The sequence below is a fragment of the Fringilla coelebs genome (assembly GCF_963513975.1).
Source record: "Fringilla coelebs genome assembly, chromosome: 1".
In the NCBI taxonomy this organism is placed as follows: domain Eukaryota; kingdom Metazoa; phylum Chordata; class Aves; order Passeriformes; family Fringillidae; genus Fringilla; species Fringilla coelebs.
The window spans coordinates 106773315-106799571 of NC_140028.1; the positions used below are offsets into that span (position 1 = coordinate 106773315).

At 41.6% G+C, this 26257-nt stretch overlaps 1 protein-coding gene across 1 annotated transcript in view; it reads right to left on the reverse strand.

Annotated features, from left to right (window-relative positions):
- Nucleotides 1–563: 563 nt before the first annotated feature.
- Nucleotides 564–26257, reverse strand: part of NPSR1 (neuropeptide S receptor 1) — a gene marked incomplete at both ends in the record, with an annotated part of 55458 nt that continues 29764 nt past the window's right edge. Inside the window, 7 exons of the mRNA XM_084210221.1 lie at nt 564–657; nt 782–962; nt 3067–3156; nt 3828–3904; nt 12373–12574; nt 17129–17222; nt 17551–17654. Of these exons, the coding sequence (XP_084066347.1) occupies nt 564–657; nt 782–962; nt 3067–3156; nt 3828–3904; nt 12373–12574; nt 17129–17222; nt 17551–17654 (842 nt within the window). The remainder of the gene's footprint in view (nt 658–781; nt 963–3066; nt 3157–3827; nt 3905–12372; nt 12575–17128; nt 17223–17550; nt 17655–26257) is intronic.

A 26257-nucleotide genomic window follows, 5' to 3' on the forward strand; every position in this document is an offset into this window, starting at 1 on the left:
TGATGTGGCAGGCAGTATCCCAGCCATTCATTCCCCTCTTCTCTGGCTATGACTGTGTAAGTGGCTCCATCTGAAAGCCAGATATAAATACATAGAGTGACAATGGGGCTTTCTCATTGGAAAAGTGCCTGTGTTTTCATTTTAGCTGGGGTCCTTGCTCTGTAATTGATTGTAAACACTCTATCAGTTATAAGAGCCAGATGGTGCAGTAGATGGCTTTTAGTGACTCCTGAAAAATAGAGAAGACTCTGACTAGACACCATTTACAACTTTTTTTTTTTCTGTTTGGAGCACATGGATTACAGCTTGCTTTAAACAGAGGATCAAGATGAAACCTCACAACAGAGGCATGCAAACCTCCCATACTGAGCTTGGCACTGGCAGTGTGCAATTGGTGAGGCTGCAGTGCCCACCCAAAACACGTGTGCCGTAAGGTGCACAGGACACAAGGTGCAGGCTCTTGCCAGGCAGTGTCCATCCACTTCACCGTGCACAGGGCTTGTGGGGGACCTCTGTTTTCCTCGGTACAGGTGCCAGGGTGGCTTTTCAGAACATTTTCTGTGCTAGATGTATTCTGGTTTCGACAGGACCTGCATCTCCTGCCCTCCATCGCTCCTTTCCCGGAAAGTCCCCCCCAGCCTTTGAGTTCTTCTTTCCCTACAAAAAATATAAAGAATGGTCAGAATTGAAGGAGTCAAAAATAGTTAACGAGTTTAGGGACTGTGTTTATGTGTTCCCTCCCTTCTTAGGGGTAGTCAGAGTGACAGTAAAGGAGCAATACTCAGAAGGGGGGCAGAGGCTGTTGCTGAAGAAGCAGTAGATGAGGGGGTTGACGGCGCTGTTCAAGGCTGGCAGGTTCTGAATAATCACGGATGCATAGAAGCGCTCTTTGGTCTCAGGCAGTATGTTGAAGTTGTCCAGGATATCAAACAGAAAGTAAGGGCTCCAACAGAGAATAAATGCTGCAGATGAGACAGAGAGAGGAAGAGCTTGACACTGGATAGTTTAGCAATTTAGGGAGGTAATTACACACTCATGGAGCAACTGTCATAACACATAAATATTTGTTCATGCAAAAAAAATCCTCTCCCCATTCAGGAACTTATTTAAGAGAATACTTATTAGATTGGGCTTTTATTTGTCTTTATTTTTATTTTAATGCCTATAAAATATATTACGTGTGTTTCTCTAAGTGTTTGGAGTGCTCCCTCTAGACATATTGAGACACTTCTGAACACTACAGAACACATAAAGGGTAAATAGGTAGCCAGTTAAAGCATCATCAGTTATAGTGAAGTACTCTTTTAATGGTCCCTGGAGTGAGCAGCCAATCTAAATGTACACACAGCCAAAGTGCTGCTCCGTGACAGCGCTGCCTGTCACAGCCACCTATTAAAATAAGGTTCTCAGACACCCAGGAGCAAGGAATGACACTCTTTCACACTGCATTATGACAAACCAACATGTCACTCGGCATGCTGGATGGAAACGCTGTGTACATGGAGTGTGCAGGAAGATTCCCCTGACTTCCTGTCGTGCCGTTTGAGAGATGAATTTGAGGAAGGGAAGAGAGGACTGTGCTGCTCATAGCCTCTGTTTTTGTTCAGAGTGACAGGGAAAAAGGGTTAGCCATGGATCTAGCTTTTTTTTCAGGCATAGGGAATCTGTGTCTCACAAATTTCTATGCCGCCTCTACTCACAAAGGCTTTTGATTCAGGATTTGCATAGAAATGATGGGACAGGCAGTTCAACTAAGCTATAAGTACCTGGGTTGCAAACATGCAGGTAACTGTGAAATCAGACAAAGGATCCTGACTCAGATGAGACAGCAGAGTAACCCTGTGCCTGTTTTCTTATCTCATCAATCAGAATTTCTTTACTGGCAGTTAGCTGAGTGCTCACTAAAAGTGCAAGGAAGAGGTAAGCTCCCTTCCTGTTTTTTGGAACAACCAAAACGGAGGTGTCTATGCATAGATGTATGCAAAATAGCAATACACAGTGCCAGAGTGTGGATCATAGCACTCACTATGCAGAACTGGCTTTAAAAAAATCCATGGATATTAGTTGTCAATCTGTTTGCACATCAAGAGATGCTGGGTGCCTAATATTATCAAGGTCTGCTGAAATACTTGAGCATCCATGTGAGCTCTCAACATAGGATGGCCTTGCAATAGTAGTTGTGTCTGCCAAAGCTTTCTCTCTTTGCCACGCAGAAAAGTTCAGACACAGAGAAGCTGTTCTTGGGTTTATGAAAAGTATGAATCACCCTGGCCTCTCTCATGTCTGCAGATGCTGCCACTAGACAGTGAGCTGAGCTACTCAAGTGGCTGCTATCACAATATTCTCCAATCTGAATTTTTGCACAGTGTTGGAAAGAGAAGCAATCTCTTTTTCAGTGTGAAGGGATGACTGTCAGCCCTTGGGAGTAAACAGCTTTAGTTCCTTTCCTGCATGTCTCTGGCAGCTAATCACAAGCTCTGTGTGATGCTGCCTTTATTTATTGAGATAGAATATCAGCCTCCTAATTGCATCAGAATAATGTAATTTCCCTGGGAGACAGAGAACACCTGCACTAAGTCATCTGCTGCCCAGTTGGGAAAGGAGAGCTCATTCTTTCCATCTTGGCAGGCAACACACCTGTGACATTAAATACAATTGCTGCACATCTCACCTTTCTTCTTTCCTTTGCTCCACCCCAGCAGCTCACAGGCCACACAGCATCTCTAAGCCTAAAAGACAACTCAGTTGCCAAATCCTTTGGCAGTCTGGATAGGAAAGAGATGACCTCTTCCTTTGTTCCTTTTAGACATTATCTTTTTCCTTTCTTTATGCACACAAGGGGCTGTGCATCTAATTTAATTCAAGGGTTATGTCAGATACCTAAAATAGAAACCTATCAGCCAGAAAAGAGGGGAAGGACAAGACCAGAAGGCAAGTCAGGTGTCTGAGTAAAGCTCCTTCTCCAAGCCATCTACTTTGTCTGCTGATGATAGAGGTTGCTGAGGAAAAGCAACTTCCTAATGTCAGCATCCTCCCTAGCTACCAGCTCTGGGCCTTTTCACTTACCAAGGATAATTACAATGCTGTACTTGATCGCCTTCACCTTCGCCCTGGATATGAACCCACGACTGGTGTAGCCACGGGAGGTTTTGCCACCTGGGAAAAGAACAGTTCAGCTAGTGAAGGAATAGAACTGGTGTGTGGATGTGTCAGTGTGTACCTTGACAGGCAGGACAGGAATACACAATCTCATCCTTCCCTGCTGTCACTTAGGACCTCAGTAGTTCCTGAAATTTGGATGCTTGCAAGTCTGCTCAGTCAAAACCTGAGCCACCCAAATAAATGGGAAAAAGTAAGCAGAGTAGATCTCCCTAAAGCCTTGAGGCATGTGTAGTCTTGGGATGGAATACTCCAATCATTTTATAGCTTTCTGTGGCCAGGAATTTCTGATCCTGAGCAAAATTTAGACTTGCAAGGACATGTGAAGACACAGAAAAAGTGTTGCTGAGTATATGCTAGGGAAAAACTATTCTGGAAATGGACAAAGTCCTAGGAATAGGAATTCTAACTTCTAGAATAAGTAGTTTTTACTTTTTATTCATTTTCTCAAAGATGTTTCCTATTATGCCTCTGAAGAGAATTTAGAGTCAAAGTAAAGAAGGTAAATAATGTAGAAATGAGTTTTGAATGGACAAATACAGAAACCCCGTTCCCACTGCAGTGATGGGGGCCCAACAGGACATGTGCATGTCCAAACACTCCCAGATTTGTGAGGATCAGCTGGAATTGAATCACAAAGCTGGAGTCACAGGTATGCTGAGACTCACCAGGACAGCTGGATAAGATGACAGCCTGAGCTTTGCTCTTCATCCAGATGGTTCGAATCACAATTGAGTATATGACACTGCAGAAGGGGAAAAGTTGCTGGTATTAGGCAAAATAAATTTAACAGACATCCCAGCCATTTGTGCTCTAAGAATATACTTCTCTATGAGTAAGGAGTTCACAGAGGTGGTGGGACTGCTTAGGAATAATAATAGAAAATGACAATAATAATAAGAAGAATGATATGACTCTTCCACAGTACTTTTCAGAAGGAGATCTTTTCACCATGGAATTCCTTATGGTTGTCCTGGCTCTGTAGATGTCAAATCTGAGGCTCAGAGAAATGCAGTGATTCGACCAAAAATCTTTCAGACAAGAGCTCATTTGGTGATTTTGAGCCAGCCAACACCAAATCCATCTGAGTATCAGCCCTGGAGCCCTAGTTCTGATGACGGAAGCAAGGGAGGGACCTGGTTTGGCTGTATGTACACTTCAATTTTGCTGTTACTTTTTGGGTATGAAGCTGGTGAATAAAATTTTGCCCCGAGGAATTTGATAAGGCCAAGATCCATGAGAAATGCAAAAAAATACATCAGTGCTTACTTTTGGGTCTCAGGGTCCACTGGTGGAAAGCAAGGAGAACTGAAGTGTCAGATAAATGGGAAGAGTTAGATTCAAGACCAGACCAACCACAATTTGCATATTTAGAGAGGTTTGTACTTTCAATAGGAAGGATAAAATTGCCCTAGCACACAGTGACCTTGGATAGTTATGGACTTTCCCTGTGCAATAGCCAGTCTGGACTTCTACTGATTTAATATAGAACAGATTAAAATAATTCCTTCAAGATGAAGAGCTGTTTAAACCCATGTCCTGCTTGAGGATGTTAATTGTCATAAACCTTAGCGGTCCTTATGTGAAAAAGGTGCAACAAAGGACATAATTTCAGAGTGTTTTATAGAGGCAAAAATGTGTCTTACTGTTACATGGCTTATTTTTGTTATCAGAAAAGGCATTATACTTATCAGTCCTTTCAGACTGATATGTGAGTCTTTCCTACAGCACCCTCAATTGCTAGACATGCTTGCAAAGGCAGAATTTGTGCTCAAAAAAAACCTATGAATGTTTGGAAGTTTCCCTTTCTGTGGAGGTTTCAGCCATCTGGTTTCCAGGCTCAGTAGGTGAGAGCTGTAAATTCAAGGTGCAGTCTGGGCTGTGCAGCGGAGCAGTAGCATCCTTGCCCAGTGAGGGGTTTGCTCACATCTGCCATGGACTACAGCTTGCTCTCCTTAATCCCTTCAAAAGTTCAGCTTGGCTCCCAGCTGATTTGAACATTTTCCTTTTATCTCCTGGTTTTTCAAGAGCCTGTTTATTTAACAGCTCATACACTTAAAACTCGAGAGTTTCTTTGTAATTCTTACAGACAATGGTGGAAATTTCACGTACGCTTCTCCATTGATTGTTCCAATGAATCAGACTGTATTATAATGATAATTGTTGTCATCTCAAAAATTTTACCAGTTCTCTCTTAAAAGTCCTGTTTCTATTTTTTTCCTAGCCTGACCTCTTTATTTGCAGCTTAGACAATCTCCTTTCTGATACAGATTTTCCTTTGTCCAGCAGGAAACATTCAGAGTTTCTTAAGTATCAGGACAAAGGAGTCCAACTCCGTAGTCAGAATATCCTCACTTTCGGCCAAATGCCATAAGGATCGAATTATGAAGCCAGGCTTCTCTCTTGCTTTGCCTTAACCCCAGAATTTCTGCCCTCTTGGCTGCAGTCTGGTAGGGGCACTTCTTTTGCCAGATACAGTTACATCATCTGTGTTCTCATTGGCATTTCACCTATGAGATTACATGCTGGTTCATTAGAATCCTTAATTTTTAGAACTCCAGGGGAAAGTTGAATTCTTGTTTTCATCCAGCAGCTTAATAAAGTGCTGCCAATGTAGCGGATCTGTGTCAGAATTTTTGCTTCTGTTCATCTTTCCTTTCTCTGCAGCTGAAGTCAATGGAGCCTTCCTTATCAAGAGTGGACCAGAGGTGGTGTAAAGCTCCTCAGGGTGGGTGTCAGGAAAGTTTACATGCTAGGCAGACTTCTGAGCAGCTCTTGTGCCTGCCACATTTATAATTTGATCTCTCTGGGACTCCAGTTTGTAGTAGTGCCTGACCCTTTTTCTTTATTTTTTTTTTTCCCCAGCAATGTTGACATGGAGCTGAGAAACTGGACTTTCCAGAAATAAGTTACCTAAAGCATAGGACCATAACAGGCAACTGCATGTGTGTTTCAAAGCAATGGAAGTAAAAAGAGGGCTCTTATGGAAGAGAAGTATTTTTCTTATGAGGGAAAATCAGGTTTTTTTAGAATACATTAGCTCCTTTTTTTCTTGTAAATGGTGGCTGGAGGAGGACCCAGAGGTTGGTCAAACCTCAAAGAATTCTCACTCAAAAAATGAAGTAGCAGATGAGCAAAGAGTAGCAGGTAACAGATGACAATTGGTATTCAGAGGAGTGTTTGGAAATAGTCTGCACCATTCCAACCATATCCTCATTTCTGTTCCCTTCCTCTGGACTCTGAACTGCTCAGCCTCCACTGCCAAGATGTAAAAGCGTGTGGTACACATTGCCACAAAGTTATTTTTTTAACCCCTGTAACATGCCTCCATGCTGCTTGCCCTTGTCTCCGCTGAAAGCACTGGGAGATGCGATGTGCAGCTCTCGAGGTCCGGGTGTTGTCAGGCTCCTTTGTGTCTGTAAGTGCACAGCACACTGATCTTCCAGCCCAGGCTGTAGGTGAGAGACTAATGAAAGGGTACTAAGGTGGAAAAGTCAAACCTGGATGAAAAATTCATCCCAGCTATTCCGAAATGTAGCTGCTCAGGCTTTGAAGACCACAGGACAGAAAGGACATGCTGTTGATTTGAAAATGTGTTGATTTTTCTAACCCTGATAAAATGCATATCTTGAGAGGTGGGAGAAAAATACAAAAATATGGCTCACAGTATGGGTGTATCTCAGAAATTAAATTCTTTGCATCTCCAAAAGCAATTTAGCTTGATCCAAATTTTAAAGGATTAAGAGGCATGTTCATCATAGCCTGCTATTAGTTAGTGGTGTTGTTTAATATGCCTCATTGGTAATTACAGCATTTTTATCCATGTAAATAGGTAACTTATGGTTACTCATACAAATGCAACTGTGAATAATCACACCCCATCTGTATTTTTAATTCATAGACCACTTTTTTTTTAATAAAATGTCTTCTGGTAAAGCTCTGTACTCATATTAACAATCATAAGTGTTATTGATCTGCCTACTCTTTAAATGCAGAATTTTTGGAAATAAATGATTGCACTATGAGGGCGTCCCTCACAGCCTCAGTATTTTCTAGTAAAATGAGCCTTTACCATGGCAAAAGTGCACTTAAGCTCTCTGTTAATTACTTCTATTTATCATCCAGTATTGCCTATTGTTCCTTGTACTTTATTTGTGCAAAGTGATGTGGCTGCTTTGTTTTATGGCAGCTAATTTACAGCACTATTTGTCTGAAGAGAAAAGTAACCTCATCTGAACAAACCATTGCAGCCACATGTAATGGGTAAGGGAAGAGATGGGCAGACGCTACAACGTGTGTGCAAGATCCAGGGTTTTTATTTAGAAATGGAAATTGCAGGCAAAAGAGAATGGCCTCACTGAATCAAGTTCAACAAATGACCTTCGGTATTTTTATTAATGGCATTTCCAGTCCTTTTATTTGATTTAATTCAGAGAAATACCTTTGATTTAATCTATTTTTTATTTCATTACAATGCCTTGGGTTTAATTCCATATTTTTCCTTTTAGCTGATTTTGGTATTTTTTTCTCTCTTCTAATTATTTTTCAGCTGCTCCAAAGCAAATGTTCTCTTTGGAGTTCAGATTTTAAACAGCAGATGGATATCTTTTTCCTCTGTGCTTCAAGAGGAGCTTTAGCAAGGTTTTTTTTAAAACATGAGTTTGCAATTAGGTAAATGTCTATGTATTATATTTATAATATTAAAATATAAAAAAATATATTTAGCAATCATGAATAACAGATAAAAAAATTGAATTTCTGGATACTCAAGTGCCAGAACATAATTATGTTTTGGCACAGGGTAGCAATGCAGAATAGAAACACAGTAGCTCTTCTGTCTCCCCATCACAGGTTCTGAGGGGCCCAGGTGCAAATATTTGCAGGAGAGCAGTGTGTAATCTTGATTTGAGCCATATTTAACCTCTGTTCAACAGTGCCTCAGAGGTTTTCAACAATCACAGATACCATTTCAGCTTTGCTTGGTGCACTTCAGAATAGGAGAAAAGGCTTTGGTTATAGCTGATGACGCTTGTCCCAGAAGAGGAGAGAGCTAATTACTGCAGGTTCCCTAATTACTTTTTTTGAATCTTCTGTGGTTTCATAGGTTGATAATATCAACTGCAGAAGAAGCGATAGAATAATGTAAATAAGAGGGAACAGGCCAAATTTTTAAGCACTGTATAGAAATGCCTGACTCAGGATCTGTGGTTCTTCTTGTAGAACGCTGAGACAATGGGGACAAGGGTAGTTTTAATATGAAAAAAACAAATATTCTCCACTTTTTTCAGCTCTCAAAGATATCCACACACTTGGGGTAAAAATACCAATCATAGTTTTTTATTTTCTTTTCAATATTCAGGTCTTGTTCATTGGTATTATAATCAGATAAGAAAAACTTGCTGGAAAACCACAAGCTCTTTGATAACTGATTGCTGATTCTCTAGTTGAGAAGAAGGGGTAGGAATAAACCTCAGAAGTATTAAGGTCGTTCAGGCTGTTGCAGTTTTCTTCATAAATTTCCTTTCTATATATACATTTTTTAAAAAACAGAGGGTAAGGGGGAGAGAATGCTGTGTTCTTCTGGTTCATGTTTTGGCTTGGAATCTGTAGAGTTTGCTCACACCACACCTGGGGGTTTAGCTTGTCAGTGGAAGGGTTTTCCATGGTGAGCATAAGGTTATCAGCTAAATAATTCATTCCATGGGCTGCAGAGTTATGAATAACACAACTCCTGTGAGTTAGTTGAAGGCTGTCAGGAACACGTGAGATCAGCTCTACAGAGAGAGCTGAGGGCTGGATGAGAGAAGCTTAAAAGATGATGGTGTCTGAACTGTAACAAGTGAAAACAGCTCAGCCAAAGCAGCATATCTAGTGTGGAATTAAGTCCTGCACCTGAAAAGTAAGATTTTATCCTTTGTATGCACTTCAGATGAACAGCACCAGAAAAAGTGCTGTCATCAGTGAACTGCTTTGCTCTAGAGGTTAGGTTTTCAGCAGATTCAGGCAGCAGAACTAATTAAGAATTAACTCTGGCAGCCAGTGTCCCACATTGCATCAGACACCTGCCACGCAGCTAAATCAGAATGCTTCGGCAGAGAAAATAAGGTAGCTGTAAAAATAATATGAATTCCTGCAGAAAAGGTTTTATTTTTTTTTCTCTGTATGCACCCTGCCTTGCTTCCTCACTAAGTGTGGTGTATGACTTAGCTTCTGGCTTATATGTATTCATGGCTTCTTCTACTGATCCTTGACCTTTCAGTTACACATTTATGGATCTTCTCTCCATTTTTATGTTGTGGCCTTTTAAAAATAACATCTTGGGCTAAAGGTCATTAAATTTAAAAAAGTGCCTTCCTAAATTTATTAAATAACACCTTTCATTTTATAAATAATGTCTTGTCAGAGTAACACACAACTGGAACATATGGGACCTCTCTCACTCTTATGAAACAACATCTCATTTATCATCAAACCTCCTGTGCATCTGAACGTATTGGGTGGAACAAAACTTTTACAGAGAAACTGAGTCCCTGGGGGTATTAACAGCCATTCCTGCTATTCTTGAGCCACAAACTGCTTACCAGAGTATTTGTATGCTGCAGCCACATCGGCTGGAATAGCTTTAAACTCCTGGACTGCCAATGATTTTTAGAGGAATAGATGTCACACCTTCAGGCTATGTTGCCAGATGTTTTACAGATACATCAGCTGGGAAGCTGCAACCTTCACTTTTATGCTTGAGATTTAAAAAAGTGTTCTAAAAAAGAGCCATTTCCTTCCAAATTGCATGGCATTTTTTCATAATGTCTCTGCTGACCTTGCCCTGATGTTAATCCTCTTTTTCTGTGGTTTCAGACAATCCTCTCTGTTCTGAAGAAAATAGTATCACTGACAACTAGAAATAAATAAGCACAAAATAAATCCTTCCCTGCACCACTCCCTTTCCTTCCTTCCAATGCCAGACACCACTTTGGACCTGTCAAAAATCGGACTTCTCCTGGCAAGGACACAGGAGCATTCATGTTAATAAACACTGAAACCAGGAATGTTTCTGGGCAGGTGATGGACACTGCGCTGCCCCTGGCTCCAAAACCAGTGGTTTTAGCTCCTGTCCTGCCATAAACTTCTTGTGTGAATGTTGCTTAAGGTTAAAGCCACAAAAAATTTAGGATGTTTTATTCACGTCTTAGATGTCAGGGCAATCTCATGAAATGCCAATTTCACTGCCTTTCTCTTTCCCCTCATGTCTTCATCACCTTCTTGCTTCTGGGGATTTACTGAAAGCAAGTCACAGAGCTGATCTGGTTTGAATATCTGTCTTTGGCAGGGAGGAGGGGAGCATAATGTCAACAGCTCTGAAATATTTATTGCTCTGTAGCTTGCCTTTTCTTGCCAAACAAGTATAGATGGCGTGTAAAAGGAGTGGCTGGTCTGTAACAGAAACCATGCAAATCTATGTGTATGTTAGAGTGTGAAAGAGATGTTTCACACACCTGTGGGATGACTGGTAACTGGGCAGGCCGTGGGGTTTTTTTCCTGAAACACTTAAGATGCTGGCTAGAATTTTCCAACTGCTGCCTATTTGAGGAAGCTCATAAAAGAGCCCCTTTCACAGTAACAGCCAGCCTCAAAATTTTCTAGTGCCATTTCTTTTCACTGTTAAATTGCTTTTTGTCTGTGTACTGTATGTTTATTGTTTTTGCTGCTACTGCTGGGCTGCAGATCTACCCACATATTTACATATTCCCAAGGATATTTTTTTTCCTATATTGAAAACTGGGCTGGATTTCAGAGACAGGAAAACATGCAGAGAAATTATCCCACCAAGGAAGGATAACTTGGGAGTGGTTTTTCCTGTCTTTTCATCCTTTTCTTTAAGGAGAACTTTCTTGATTTTTAAAAAATTATATCTATGCAATCTGGCACAAAAATGGGAAGGTTTAGTGAAGTGACATGTTATGAGCAATGTGTAAAAAATCATCCCATCTCTCTAGGGAGCCACACTGGTCCATTTTGAATCCGTATCAAAAAGTCAGTTAGATGAGTTCAAGAACCACATGGTTTTGATTCTATCAGAGATAAACTTGTTGCCATTAGAAGCTGCAGAGCTTAATCTCTGTGATAAAACTGTAATAATCTTCAAGGTTATGTAGTCACTCCTGTCATCATCTAGAAGAGATCAGCCTCTGAGCACCTCATTCTCACCCAGCGTGCTGATGAACAGGAAGCTAAGGGAGACTCATGGCTCATCACTTGTTGGAAAAGCAGCTGGACCAAGAGATAAATCCAAGGGACATTGCAAAAACAGTTCTTCTCTCAGTGTCCAAGCCACATCAAATTATGGGGGGAAAAAAGGAGTCCCAGCAAGTCTTTCTTACTGCTGACAAGAAGAGATGGCAAGAAATACGATTGTAACCTGGCTAGTGAAAGAAAGAAATGTAATGGCTCTGAGAACTGTCACTGACAGTTCTGGCAGCATTTTGAGGCAGTTGGGAAACCTCACTCCCCTTCCACATCTGATTTTGACTGCTCTTTTGCATTGGTGGCTCCTCATGGCTAGCTACCTTCTGTTTCACAGCAGCTAACAGCAGTGCTCTAGAGGGAGGCTGATCACTAAGTCTGCAATATTGATTGACCTCAGTTTAATACAGTTTCTGCAGGTCGTCTTTGTGATTTGAGGCAAATCAGTCTCAAATATCTGCAGCTTAGGTTTCCTACTACAAAACAGGAAGAAGTACATTTGTTCATATTTTAGGAGTAGTTGGCAACTTCAGAGCTTGGAGATTTCTTTCCAATCCTGGTGAAGGAACCCTTGTCGAGTACCGTGAAGCTTGAGAGCACTTCAAGTTAATTTTAGTTTAATTAGTGCTAAGTGTGGTTTCCTGTTCTTCTATTAAAATTATCTTTTGTAATAATGGATAAATATTCATACTGGGTTTATAAAGGTATCTTTCAAGCCTGAAGCTGCGGAGATAAGTGGACACACTTAGAGATTCTTTCCTTTTTTCAAAGAAAATGTTTCTGGCTGTTAATACCACACAGAGAACACTCAGGGCAAGTACAATGACCCGTGTATTATGTGATAAAAACCAAAACAGCTATGCAGCAGGTATGGAAATGAAATTGTAATGAATGACTAGAAATTAAAGCATTAAGCTGATTGCACACTTGACAGCATTCACCACACATTTGCTGACTGGGCTTTGGACTTACCTGATAATGATCAGAGGAATGAAATACACCAGGAAAGCCACAACTGTCATGTAGGGGATCCAGTAGGAGTCATCAGGCCAGAGAGCCCAGCACTGCACTTCCCCATTGGAGAGCTGCCGTTTCCCAAAAATAATCAGAGTGGGTATGGAAAACAGGAAGGAGAGGCTCCAGGCCACTCCAATAAGCACTTTTGCCTGCCTTTCTGTGTAACAGAGTCAAACAGACAGTGTCAGTGGGGTTGCTGGAGAGAGTGAACCCTTGCAGCCCTATTGACAGAAAGGCAGGGAGGAGGAGCAAATTCTGTGAAGAAAGGGAATTTTAGGTTGCAGCTGGCTGGTGCTGAAAAGACTTCAAAGGAGAAAAAGGATTTAATCTCTTTCTCATGATAAATTGTCATGTCATTAGGAGCTTGTGTTTTGCAAGTTTTATTTGAGGATGCTTAGGGCCTGTTGAATCTGAAACACTATGAGAAAGGCACTGATCAGGGTCAGCGAGTCAGGAACATGAAATGCAAATGGTACCTCTATGCCACCGAGAGAACATCACTTATGGATGTGAAGGACCTCAGACCTGCCCTACTGCATGCCTAGTGATGCACCTTGAAGTGAGAAAGATTGCAAAACATTTCCTAGGAGGAAAAAGAAAATGCCTCAGTTCAGGGTCAGAACAAGATTGCACAACCAGCTGCCTTTAACTCCAGCTGCAACTTTACTCACCCAAAGAAAAACGGGCCTGAAGAGCCTGGGCACCTCCTGCCCTTCTCTGTATGATGGTCTCTGTGTGGGGATCAAATTTAACTCCTGCTGATGAACCCAAGCCATGCCAGGAGTGGACTGCTAATCACAAGACAGTGCAGATGACGGTGTTTAAGTGCCCAGCCCTGTTTTATCTACTGCAAAATAGAGGAACTGGGAGATCCTGCTGCACTCCATGGTGAAAAACAGGAGTTCAAAACCTCCAGCAGGTTTGGGTTACAGCATCCTCTTGATTTCTGGCCACTGCCAAGTGAGGAAAAGCAAGTGGGAAATGAAATTATGTCGGGTGGCACCCACAAGATTTTGTAAATATCAATGGGTTGGAGCAGAAAGTTCCAAGGCTTTAATTTTCAAAAAACCTGCATTTTCTGGCTAAAATCCAGTTAGCTCTAGCTGAACAGTGTGGGGGGAAAGGGCTTATCTGTGGAGTACCCATGATTATCAGTGACACTTATTCCTCCTCAGCCAGACTGCAAGAGGAACATATGGGGACAGATACTTTTTTTTTTAATCTGGGAGCTTTGGTGTTCAAATACTTTATTGTCCTAAAAAATACCCGAGGTTGTGTGTGAAATAGAAAACCACTTTAAATTATGCATATCAAGAAGAATGTCTTTCCTCCTTGAAGCTCAAAGAGCAATACAAAAGCATGTGGGCGAAACATTCAAAAAGCAATTTTATGCTTTATAAAACATCAGTTGCAAATACTCAGTTATCCTGCTCATTTTTAAATGCTAGCCACGTTCAGGAAAGTATGGTCTTGCTAATCTAGGGCTTAAGGGAACTCTGATGACATCTGCGTAAGTGAGAGGGTTAGATTAAGGCTATAAATATTGTACAGGCAAAAGAGAACTGTGAAATTTCCCAAAGCATAAGAGAATAAACTTAGCAAAAGGATAAATTTCACAAAATATTTCCTCACAGAAAGGACATTTCAAATGTGAGCTAACTACTTAAATTACAATCATGAAAGCCTCAGTGCTTTTCTAACTAAAAACGATCAGAGCTGGAAAAGAAACCTTATTTTTTTGTACTGTATATTGAACAGACCTGGGCAATTTGGGTTGGGCAACAGAGTTATTTCTTTGTGTTTCATAACACTTTTCCTGCAATGTTCATTTATTTTTATTTTTAAATGTTCCTTGCATTTGGTAGAATATGGCCTTGCTAGTCTAAAGGGCTTTACAGGGCACTGATATGAAAGCAGATTTTTTTGTTGGAATAATGTTAATTTTCTGCCTCACCAGCAGAGCTTTTTTTATGCTGCATTTTTAATTATTGCTCTAATATGCTCAAAATGCCAGCAAATCACATAACCAGAGCTGTATCAGTTATCAATGAAATCAAACTTTTGAAATACAAGATTCTTTTGAGCCAGTCTGAGCATTTTCCTTTAGAGCTTTTCAAATTGTGGTGGCCAAGACTAACTGCCAGGGTTGGAGTGGGAGCCTCAGCTGTGAGCTCTGGCTCTGACTCTCCTAAAAGATGTTTCCTTTGTGACTGTCCCCTTTGCTCTGCTCCCACCACCCCTGCTCTGTGAGAACAGAGGGGTTTGAGAGCATCTCTCTGCTCCCAGCAATATGGGACAGGGGTCAGCTCTTGGAAGGAACTTTGCTTCCTGCCATCTGGAATGTCAATGCTGTGCAATCCTTTGATAAACTGAGTGCCACCTTAAAATTAGGTTTTAAATCCAGAGAGAGCAGAGTTGTTCCAGAATCTCGGTGATAGCACTGTTTTCAGCCCAAAGCCACACAAGGATCAGTTTGCACATTTTGGGGTTTGTAATTTTTTCAGAAGTTCTTTTCCACCTGTTGTTTACTTTGCATGTTGTTTGCATATACCTCTCCAATGTGATGAAGTACTCATAAAATATTTTCTGCTGTAACTTCTCAGTTTCTTTTCTTTTTGATCTTTATTTTAATTTTTTTTCTTAATACCTTTTTGGTTGTAGAATTAGGTGTCTCATAGTAAAGGCTTTAGGATTAAAAGGCGTATTTCTTTCCCATACTGCACTTTCTCTGGTCATTTATGTGTTTGCAAAATATAAAATGTTCAGCTGTTGAAGTTTGTTTTCTTAAAAACCATGCAAAGAACAGCTCATTGCAAATGCTTTTTAACAGGACTTGAGGCTATTAACTAAACCACAATTTTAAAAAATTGTTTGACATTTTCAAAGTGGAATGTTTGATTTTTTTTTTTTTTCAAAAATGATACTTCAAGGCTATATGAAAACATAATTTTTCAAATCAATAAGAAGAAAGAACTCTTTTGTTTCTTGATTGAAGGATTTTGGGGGGATGAGTGTTTCATTTTACAAAGAAATTTGCCACAGGTTGACTCAGAACTATTCATGAAGTTCCTCTGTGTCATCACCAATGACAAAGATTTGTAAATCTCTTTGTTCTCCATCTGTAGAATAGCTAAGAGGGCATTTCAAAAGCATCCCACACAGCACCTCTGCAAGAATACCTGGGTGCAAAAGGTGACTATTTTATATACATTCCAGAAAGTTGCTATGTTAAATATACCTCTCTAGAACGTTCTTTTGGATTTACAGCTCTCTTATTTTTTTCTTTGAACATGGCCTTTGCTCGTGCATCAGTGTGTAGCCAGACCTTGCAAGAGGCAGAGGGGTTTTGTCAGTGTTCTCTCTGCTTGTGACCTTTTTTCCCTGACCAGAGCTGCACCCAACTGATGATTTTGCTATCCTCAACTGGGGCAACATCTGCTTTTCTCCAGATTAAAAAAAAAAAAAAAACTGAACAAAAAACCCTTTATGATCTAGGTATAGGAAATGGGATTTAAAAAAGGCTTTTACGAAGATTTGAAGTGATTTTTCATGGGTTCTTTTTCAACTTCAAAGTGCTTTTTAAAGATTACCCATCAAATTCTTTACTATACCCAGGCAGTAATTTAACAAGCACTGCTTTTCCTGGGCCATATATGAAGAAGAAATGCCAGCAGGTCTGTCCCACAGCTCATCCAGCCTAGCCAGCAGGTTTATGAGCCCCCACCCACCCTGCCTGGTTGATGAGCCCTCCTGAAGGAGCTCTAGAGCAATGCCACCCCTCCCAAAGCCTGCAGGGAAAACCTTGATATCTATCGCCCTGTTCTGAAAGAGTTGATCTGCATGCTGGGGAATACAAAGCTAAATTTCACACAAGTTTTTGAAGCTTTCAGACCTTAGCATCTGCCAAAGCTGCATCACTGTCTGAGCTGTGATTGACTCACAGGTTTTTAAGGCCAGGAAGGACCATTAATCTGATCCCCTGAATAGAGCCGTCTGGCAAAAGCCATCAGCACTCCAAAACAGGAATGATATTTGCATCTGATTAAAGCACCTCCTCCAGACCTCATGGTTCTCGTAACTGTTCTTCTTCCTCCCCACCTGCAATTTCTGTTTTTTCACTCAGTGCAACATTCTTAACGCCCCACTTTGGCTCTGTGGGGAAGAAATAATTTTGTTTAAACTGTACTGTTAAGAGGCCAGGATATATCTGGGAGCTGTAAAAAAACCTGAAACCAAACAAACGGAGGAAATGATAAGAAACAATAGACATCCAAACCTATATGCTATCTCTTTTGAAGATACATCAAATTATTGTGTGAATTCTCAGTACACCCTCCATCCAAGTTATTTTTTAATGTGAATAAATAGACAGTATAGATGCTGCAGCTCCTACAGTCAGTATAGTGGAACAAGGGATAGCTTTTTGTCCATTAAAACCTTCTAAAATGCTGGAATATAATGAAAACCATTATACTTTTTAAAATGTCATTTCATTCTTTGCTAACACAAAACTTATAAAACTGCTGAGGGCTAAGTGGAGTTTAATAAATCTTGAGACCACAGCTACTTCGTCCTTTGGAAAACTGCAACAGAGTTCAAATGTAGCTAGAGCAGGAATGAATAATTCAGAGCAACAAGGTTTAGAATTTTGAGGACTAAAAAATTATCCAATAATGTCTGCAGCAATAACAAGGTACTGAAATTCTCCTACCTCCTTGCAAGAACTTCATGGGGTAAACTATGGCATGGTACCGGTCTATGCTCAGTGACACGAGGACGTAAGTTGAGGCATAGAGAAGGACCACCTGGGGCAGAAAGTATAACAAGACAGCAGTTGAGACACAGCTATTGAAGAAGGTGATGTCAGTGAGAACTCTGAACTAGGAATGTTTCAAAGCTTACTGGGAAAAAAGAAAAAAAAGAAAAATACCCCTGACCTCCCCCCGTTGTATATCACCCAGTAATTTTTCCTTTATCCTGTCCACAAAATTTAAAATATTTAATATGCTTTAACATGTTTGACCTTTAAATGAACATTTTCAACATTTAGCACTTTGTGTTGCTGGAAAAATTCTACACAGCGTTTTTGTAAGAGTTTACTGCTATGGGGGCACAAGCACAAGGTTTTTATACCTGGAAGTAGCGAACGACCCTGCAAACGATATCAGGGGCCATGAAATCTCCAGTGTAGCGCCAAATGATGTCTGTCATGATGTTGATGAGTCCTGTGAATGAATCTACAAAGAAATTGAGTGAAGAAGCATTGGAAGAAGCAATTACATGACTTCAGGAGAACCACAGAGGCAGGTAGGACCCTTGGGATGTATCAGTCCTGGGGCAGTCGAGCCATGACCACTCACTCAGCCCAGTATGCTAGAGGAGCTGGGAAAGCCTCAGAAATCACCCCATAATTAGTGCCTAAGTGTGTCAGCTTGATTACAGCTGTGACAAATACTGAACCGCTAAACCTCCTCTATCTGTTATTTCACTTTAAAAAGTCTCCTGCGAAATCACCTGGAGTGGCAGCCAAATGCTGCTAAAGTTAGTGGAAATTCTGTCAGGAGTTGATTTGCAAACTTAATTAATTAATGACTAACCGTGCCTTGTCAGCTTGAAGTTAACCTACTTATGCCTTTACTTTTATATTTGCCAAATAAAATACACCTCAGGCTATTTCTTCTTTTTTCCTCTTTTTTTATTCCTGCAAGAAAATCTGAAGAGATATTCCAGCCTTTGTTCTGTTTCTTATTGAACATGTGAGTGCTCAGAGAGATGCAAGTTTTACAAATGAATCAAAAGAACTGGTACTCCTGTTTTACACACAGGTAATATTAAGTTTTGTCTTCAAAACCAACTTCTCTCACTTGGATAAGATAATTATTTTCATTGCAGCCCATGGAAGAAAATGTGTACCAGTCCAATGTCGTGCCACTTCAAGCAATGTGTCATTTTGCTCTTCTAGCACAGATCACCACAAAGGGAGAAAACAAGTTAGGAAAACTTTGCATGCAATTTTCAGGACAAAATCAAGCAATATGAAGAAACAGCTTCATTTAAAAACATATTTAAGTGTTTCATCTTGCTACCACCATTTTATGCATTCAAAAACCATCTCTAAAGTTTAGGGTGATAAAGATATTTTAATCCCCATATCAGAAGATTTTGACTTGAAATTTATGCATTTGGAAACAAGCTATTTCAACAATTAAAAAATTTTGTTTGAGAAATAAACAGTTTGGGTCAGTATTTCCAAACAAACAGGCGTGTGTTTTGCAAAATAGGTTTCTTCTAAGCCCTTTGAAATGACAGAATTTCCAGATATTTCTAGTTGGAAATTGAGGTTTCAGCTCAGTGCTTCAGAAAAAGCAACCTGGTTTGCTTCACTGGAAAATCAGGCTTATTTTTTCTGTATCAGTAGTCATTTATCTCCTCATTTTCTTCTTTCATTTATCTTCCTCTTCAAGTCTCAGTTCAGAATTGAATTAGTGTAACTACATTGCCTCCCTCCTTGTGACTGCTGTTCAATTAATACTGCTTTGCTCTTTTTTCTCCCAGCGTTTCCCAGCCCCATTTTCTCTCTCTTCTCTCCTCCCCTGCCTCCAGAGAGGCTGGATCAGAGACAATCTCCAGAAGGAAGTCTGTGGTTTGAAACATTATGTTAAATATTGTTCATTGATTAGGGTGATGGGGTAAGGAATGATTGCTCCTCTGATGAGTACAGTGGCTTTAAGACTTTACTGAAAAGACTGTAGGTATATAATTAAAGTGGTCTTTGAAAAAACCACACACTTAAAGTGTTTCAAAAAGTGAAATGCATTCTCCAGCAGTGGTTCCGACCGATCCCTTTCCCTTTCCTTACCCCTGAATTATTGATTCATATTCTCTCTCTCTACAGTAATGAAATATATATTGGTTCAAAGTATTGCACATCAATAGAGCTTCACCTCAGGGCATCCTCCGGCTTTTGATGGTCTGAGCATCTGCCAAGCAGGTGCTAAATCAGGGCTCAGCTTTCCTCGGGAGGGGGAGGGCGCAGAGGCTGCCTTCCCCCCTGCCAATCTCAGTGCTCTGAAGAGCAAAGGGAGGCAGAAGGGACAGCACCTCGGCCACCTCCTCTTTTCCCTCTTCTCACGACCATCTTCCTATCTCTTTTCACTGCGTCGGAGAGTGCTCTAGAGGTGCATCCTGCAGCTGTGTGGGAGGTGGGACAGCATCCTCGTGGTTTCCCTCAGGTGAGCAATTTGGCAGTCCCAGGGAACACACTTTCACCTTATACCCACTCAGCTTTTTAGTTTGCATCAGGGGTTTGATTTTTAACCCGTGGGTGGCCCCCACTTCGCTGGCTCATGTGATGGAGATCCACAGGGAAATGAGCCTTTGTTTGGCTGATGCTCAGCCCAAAAGTACTCTCCAGGGTTGCCCTCCATGCATCCCACACCATGCAGCTACCAGCCAGGGCTCAGGCTCAGGAACCGTGGCGAAGTTTATGCAGCAGAAGCAGATCCCTCTCCAGAAACACAGAATGTGGATATCAGCTCTGTCTTTTTCATGCTACAGGTCTGTACCCACCGTGTGTCATTACCTACAAATATATCTATAGCCTTAAGTACTTCAGGAGCTTTAAAGACAACTGAGAATTGTCTTTCCCTTGAGAGCCGCTGAGTGAGGTTTTTCAGGTGACTGCAGAGGCTTTTAAATGAGGCTTAAACTTCACAGCTTTTTTTGTGCTGGCAGCCTCAGCTCCTCTCCCCCAGCAGTATGTTTTCAGAGCTCCCTGTGCTGAATTTCAGAATTGTGGAGGGCTCAGCATGAGCCTCCAAGCACGTGCCCCTGAACACAACACAACACTCTGGTGTGTGCCAAAGCCAATGCACCCAGCTGCCTGTGTGGGCCAAATGTAGTCAGATTTCTCAATGCCCTTTAATTATAGAAACAATCTCCCACTCAATGCCCTCATGTCCTCCTCAGGTTTTAGGAATATCTCTTGTCTTTGCAATCCTAAAAGTACCAGACTAACTTTTCTCAGAGCATGCTTCAGTCCTCTGCTGCCTGCTCCAGAGGGTGTTTCTTATCCCATCTCTGCAAAGGACCAGGCTCTCTCTGTATGCACACACGTATCTCGAGGGTTTGTCCTGCAGACTTTACCTAGGGCTACCAAGTAAATAATGTACTTTGTGCTGGTGATCAGACAGCTTGAAGGGAAAATGCAGCAAACCTACAAATTATGACAAAGGATTGCTCGATACTCTCCAGAGACACAAGTACTTAGTGCAAACTTTTATTAGTGATTTAGACACTAAATATGCTGCTCATTAATCTGTTCTCATATGCTCATCACACCTTCAATAACTAGACTTTATATTTTTCACACCTTCACAGCAGTTTTTCTTACAAGCCTCTTTTTGCACAAAGCCCTAACATGCCAGCACTATAAACCTGGTACAGAGATAATGAATTGCCAGCAGACCTTTTGCCACTGGTAGATGAAGCCTTCTCACCCTTGTATCATCTCAGATGCAATTATATCCAAGACCACAGCATCTTGAAATCCTCATTTGCCATGTAATTTGAATTGCTGTGGTAGAGGTCAGTGCGTGGCAGTCAGCTGGTTTCAGCAATGATCTCAGCAGATCACACATTCCCTTTGGCAAGCTTGCACCTCACACCGTGTCACTGGATTGCATCATTGCCATCCTAAGCGGTGAATGCCAGGGACACAAAGCTGACATTGCTCTAAACCTCAGTGTCCTCATTGCTTTCAGCATCCTCACCACTCCTCACAAAGCTGGTGGCTCAAGTGTTAGATACTTGTGTTCGTTCACTGACGAATGTTCCCGGGCCAAAGGGCACCAAGATAATTTCTGAAAACAGTCCTAAACAACCTTCACTCGCAGCTGTGTACAAGCTTGTCATTGCCACTGCCTTCTGAACAGTCTTCTAAATTTTTTTACTAAGCAGCAGTGTGCTTACTGTGGTACTGTGTCAGCATTGCTAGGCAACAGTGGGGTTATAGACCATTTAATTACTCAGAAAAATAGGCAGAAATTCAATTAATGAAATATATTCTCTTCTGATACAAAATAATGAGCCAGCAAGTGATAATTTGTGACTTTTAAGCCAAATGTATATTCAAAGAAAGATACAGATGAAACAATTCCTTGCTGAAGAGAGAACATGGCACTAGCGTGATAGGCATGGAAGAAGTTTGCTCTTGGGGGAGAGTGGATTTTCTATAAACAAATGTAAAAGAAAAAATCCATGAGATTTCAATAACAAGAAAAAGTAGAGGGAGGTAGGGAGTAAAGATGGCTTTGCCTGGGCAGAGGGAGGAAAGAACAGCTTTGCTTGTGGGGTTTGTGCAACTGGACAGGTCTGCAAACTTTACCTGCCTCCTCCCTGTTGCCACCATGGCCACAGCCAGTCCTCAAAGGCAGGATTAGAGTCTGCCTTTACAAACGTGTCAGTGGTTCAAAATGCAGCATTTTTAGACAGCATTTTTCAAAAAGGCCCAGAAAACGCCTGAGAAGGAGAAGCACCCTGTTGTTCCCAGAGGAGACTGAAACCTGCTGAATATAGACCTACAGCATCTGTCGTGGGGAAACATGTCAGGTACTGAAACAACCTGTGAAAATCCTGGGTCCTAAAGGCCAACATAACCCAGGTTTCCATCATTTTAGCAAAATGCCTTTGGATTTTTTTACGGGCATGAGTGAGTGCAGGCATTGCCTCTATGCTTTTGAGCCCCGGAGCCACTTGGTTCAGGAGGTGATTGGTAGTGGGTGCTGCCTCATATGGCTGATCTCAGAAATGTAAAAAAGAAATCACTGCCCTTGGAGGGACAAATCTGAATGTCAGCTTGCTGTTGGTGTGAGCGAAACAGATTTTTGTGTCAAAAAGCCCTCACAGAGAAAGAAGTTCATTATAGAAAGCTAATGGAGGTAATTAGCAGTCTGGCTTGGGAATAGACAGGTTACAACTGTCTCAGATAATGTGTTCATAGGAATTCATTGGCTTGATGGTGTTGCCACAGGGATGTACCTGTGCAGACTTCCGAATATTCCTTTCGTTACAACTAAGGAGGTTCAGATAAAAATCTGCACTAGCAAGTCTGCAAGAAAATATCTCTATCATTTTATTATCACTACTGACACCACTCTTCCCTTAAGACACTCACCCTGAGGATGAAAGTCTTTTCTGTCAGAAGTGGAGAGCAGATTGCTGGTAAGCTGTGATGGGTTAAAAAGCTCCACATGTCATCTCAGCTGCAGTTTCATTTTCCCCTGATGAGAACAGTTCTATTAAGTTGGATGTGGTGATCCATGACTTCTTGGTGAAGCTGTGCCTCTTACTAAAATACCCTCTCTCTTTTCATGTCACTTACAGAGCGATTCCATTTTAATGAGGTATATGTTGTTCTGCTTTGTAAACAGCACCGAGCTGCACAAGGAAACACAGCATTTTGTAAGGCAAGACAAAGGGTGCAAGCTGCTGGTCAGGGCTGAGCATTTCATAGGGATCATTTTTTTTGGACCTCGTGATGTACATTCCCGTCACCCACCGCTCCCCAAGGAGTGTATCCTCTGGAAGCATCAGCAGCAGCAGTTCACTAACACCTGCCTGCAACTGAGTGATAGACCCTTAAAAACAAAAGTGGCTTCATTGCCAAAAATAAGGTCCTGTCCATGATTTTTGAACTGATGAGGCAGCCACTGCTCTCTGACCTTGCTGCTGGGTATCACACTTTATGTGCTGTCAGCTAACCAGAGTCAGTGCTGTGAACTGGCCTTGCAAGTTAGCAAAACTCATATCTGATATTTCTACAGGCCTGGAGGTGCGAGAAACTGAAATTAGGTGTTCTTAGGGGTCCTGGAGACTGGCTTTAGTACAGACACAGGGCAGAGAGAGCAGGAGAAGCTGCCCTACCTCTTGCAGGCACCCCTGCAACTCATTTTCTCCCACTCTTGCCATAGTCTGTGCTTTCCACTGAAAATTTCACAGGCAGCTTTGCAAGTATTTACTGCACTAGAAATAATTTTGTAACTACATGTCCTAAAAAATATACCCAGCTCTCTGCTCTCATTCAGGACCTGACAGTGAAATAGGTCATGTCCCTGCTCTGAGCATCTGTAAGACAAGATGCTCACAAGATACTTAGAAGATGCCTTTTCAAATTATGACATTTTAGCTCTTTAAACACCAAGCCAGGAGAGCCTGGTGTGTGGCCTCTCTGTGCAGTCATGGGGCAGGAAGGGGCTGCGTGTGGAGCAGAGTGGGTGCCGGGCACCAGGGTGCAAGAGTTGCCCTCATGCTTTGACAACTTATTCCTCCTCTCCACAACCCTTCCAGGTGCGTTTGTCTGAGTTTTGGTGGTTTGCATCCCCTTGCCCCAGCACTGCAGAGCATCTGGGCACCATGCTGAAGGCAGGGCCAATAGGGAGGATGGCTGACAACCCCTGGAGCTGCCATGAATCTGCCAATCCTGATTTTAACTATTTTAGAAGTGTTGATAAGAAGCAGATGTGATTGTGCTAACGCAGTGCAAGGATCCCAGCTCTCTGCCAGAGAATCTCTGGCAAAGGGACAGAAAGTGTGAGCCAAAATGTGGGGTGCACTAAGTTTTGGTGGGGAATCAGCGAGGACCCCCACAAGTGCTTCGTTCCATTGTGGTGCCTGCATTGGAGCACACGTTTTGCATTGGAGCAGCAGATCTGCCACACGTGCTCTGCTGCTCTTGGGCATTTTATCCTTCAAGCCTGGCAGCCTGGAACAGAAAACCAACTGTAATGTATGAAATAAAACCCACTTGAAAATTGTCAAGAGAAAACCTGCTCAATTGACCTGTTAAAGCTATGTGGATTTTTTTGTGGCAAAAGTGGTGCTTTCTTTCTCTTTCTGGCTCATTGGAAGTGACAGGAAATTTTGTTGAACTGTGTGAGCACCTAATTTATTTGTTGCATTTCTTATATTTCTGCTCTGAGATCCACTTTCTCATGAGATGAGGCAGGCTTTGTTAGCTAGATGTTGTAAAGGATGGATGCAGTGGTGCCCCAGCCTCACTCCATAGCTCATCCAGGCTGAAAGATGAAGGGCTGAGAAAGGCATATACTGCACACTACCAACCTCTTAAGAAACAGCACTTACAAAAGACCTGGAGATCAGGCTTCCACGAATTAAAATTTAGCATGCCCTGCCACTGTGAAAGGCATTAAGGTTGTGTTAAATTTGCCTTTATTAATATATCTCTTCCTACCACACCATTGCTCTGGGGATAGAGCTGGAGGAGGCGGGACTGATCCAGCAGTTCTGCCAAGAAGGGGAATGGCACCCACCAAAACAGGGCAGGATAATGGGAACAGCAGCAGCACATCAAATACAGTGGGAAGGGTGAGCAAAACAGAGGGCTTTGTCTCATTATTCAGAACAACTGTTTCCTCCTGCAAAGTTGAAGAAATTACTGGAGAATGTCTTCCCTGTAAAACCAGGATGTGTTATGAACCAGTCAGAACAGTAAAGGCAAGTAATTTTCATTCAGATGCCCCCTTCTTCAGACCTCTGCAGATACTGTGGTTTGGGATTGGCAATTGCCCTTAGGGGGAATATGCAGGGGCAGATGAAGTTGATGATAATTCTGAATCCTAGGACAAAGTTTCCTCTTCCCATCTTGTGTTACTTGCACATAGATGAGACCACTTTCTACTAGATGAAATATTATTTTGTTGTTTGCAGTTGTTCAGGGGTTCATTTTGTGCAAAGATAATGTGTCTCAGTGTAAATGCAGAAGACACACTCCTGTGGATCAATTTGTCTTACTTAAACACAGAAAAACAAGGATATGCCTCCTCAAAAGACAAAGAAATCACACTGTTTGTAATTCATTGCTGCTGTATATATTTCAAGTGGTGCCTAAACTTGTAGTGTTTTCCAGAAAAAAAATTACTTTCTGAGATACCAAGTACCAAACAATTCAGTTTTTAATTATTTGCTTCCCCAATATCTTGTGCATACAACCTTCTGCTATTTCTTCTGAATCCTCTGCCCTGATCCTTTTGCCAACTCTTTACCTCAAGTATTTGAAGGACAGCAGGTTTATATATTGGTCACAACAGAAACTGTGTGACTATTGTCATCTAAAAATGTGGACCATCCTAGGAGTATTTTCTGTTGGTGTCTTCAGGCACCCAGGTCACTGTAGTCATTGATTACTCACACTTCTTCCAGTGCTGCCTTGGTTGGCTCAGATATTGTGATGCAGATACTTTGGTTTAAGTAGGAGTGGTAAGGGTAAAGCCTTCTTTCTTCCCTCACAGCAGACTATAAATCAGACTCCCATGGTGCTCAAGCAGTGACACTGCATGCTGCTGCTCAATCTTTGTTGAAGTTTAGGCTTCCTTTACAGAAAAGTAGAATAGTGTTCCTTGCCATTTTTGTATCTGCTTTGTCTCCCCTGGTGTTTGCTCATAGCATGAACAAAAGCACACTGGTTAGTTTCATTGGCAAATTCCCATGTAAAATCATCATGTGGAAAAGGCAGATCAGGCAAAAGCACACTGAGCTGTTTTCCATTAAATATGCTGCAGTGCCAGAACAGGCTGAAAATTCATTACATGTGGTCTGGATCTCAGTCCTGTAATTGAGCAGAACGTGGCCAAAATGGACTTCTAAGCATTTGGTCTTAATAGAGCAACTAGGTCTCTGTAGCATGACATGGTATCTCTGACCTCAATTTCATAAATCCTGTTAATCATTTGTAAACATTTGGTAACCAGCTAGGCAATGGAGCTACAGGAGGAAGTGGAAGAAGGAATGGAGTTAAACTCTCCAGAGAAAACCTGTGAAACAC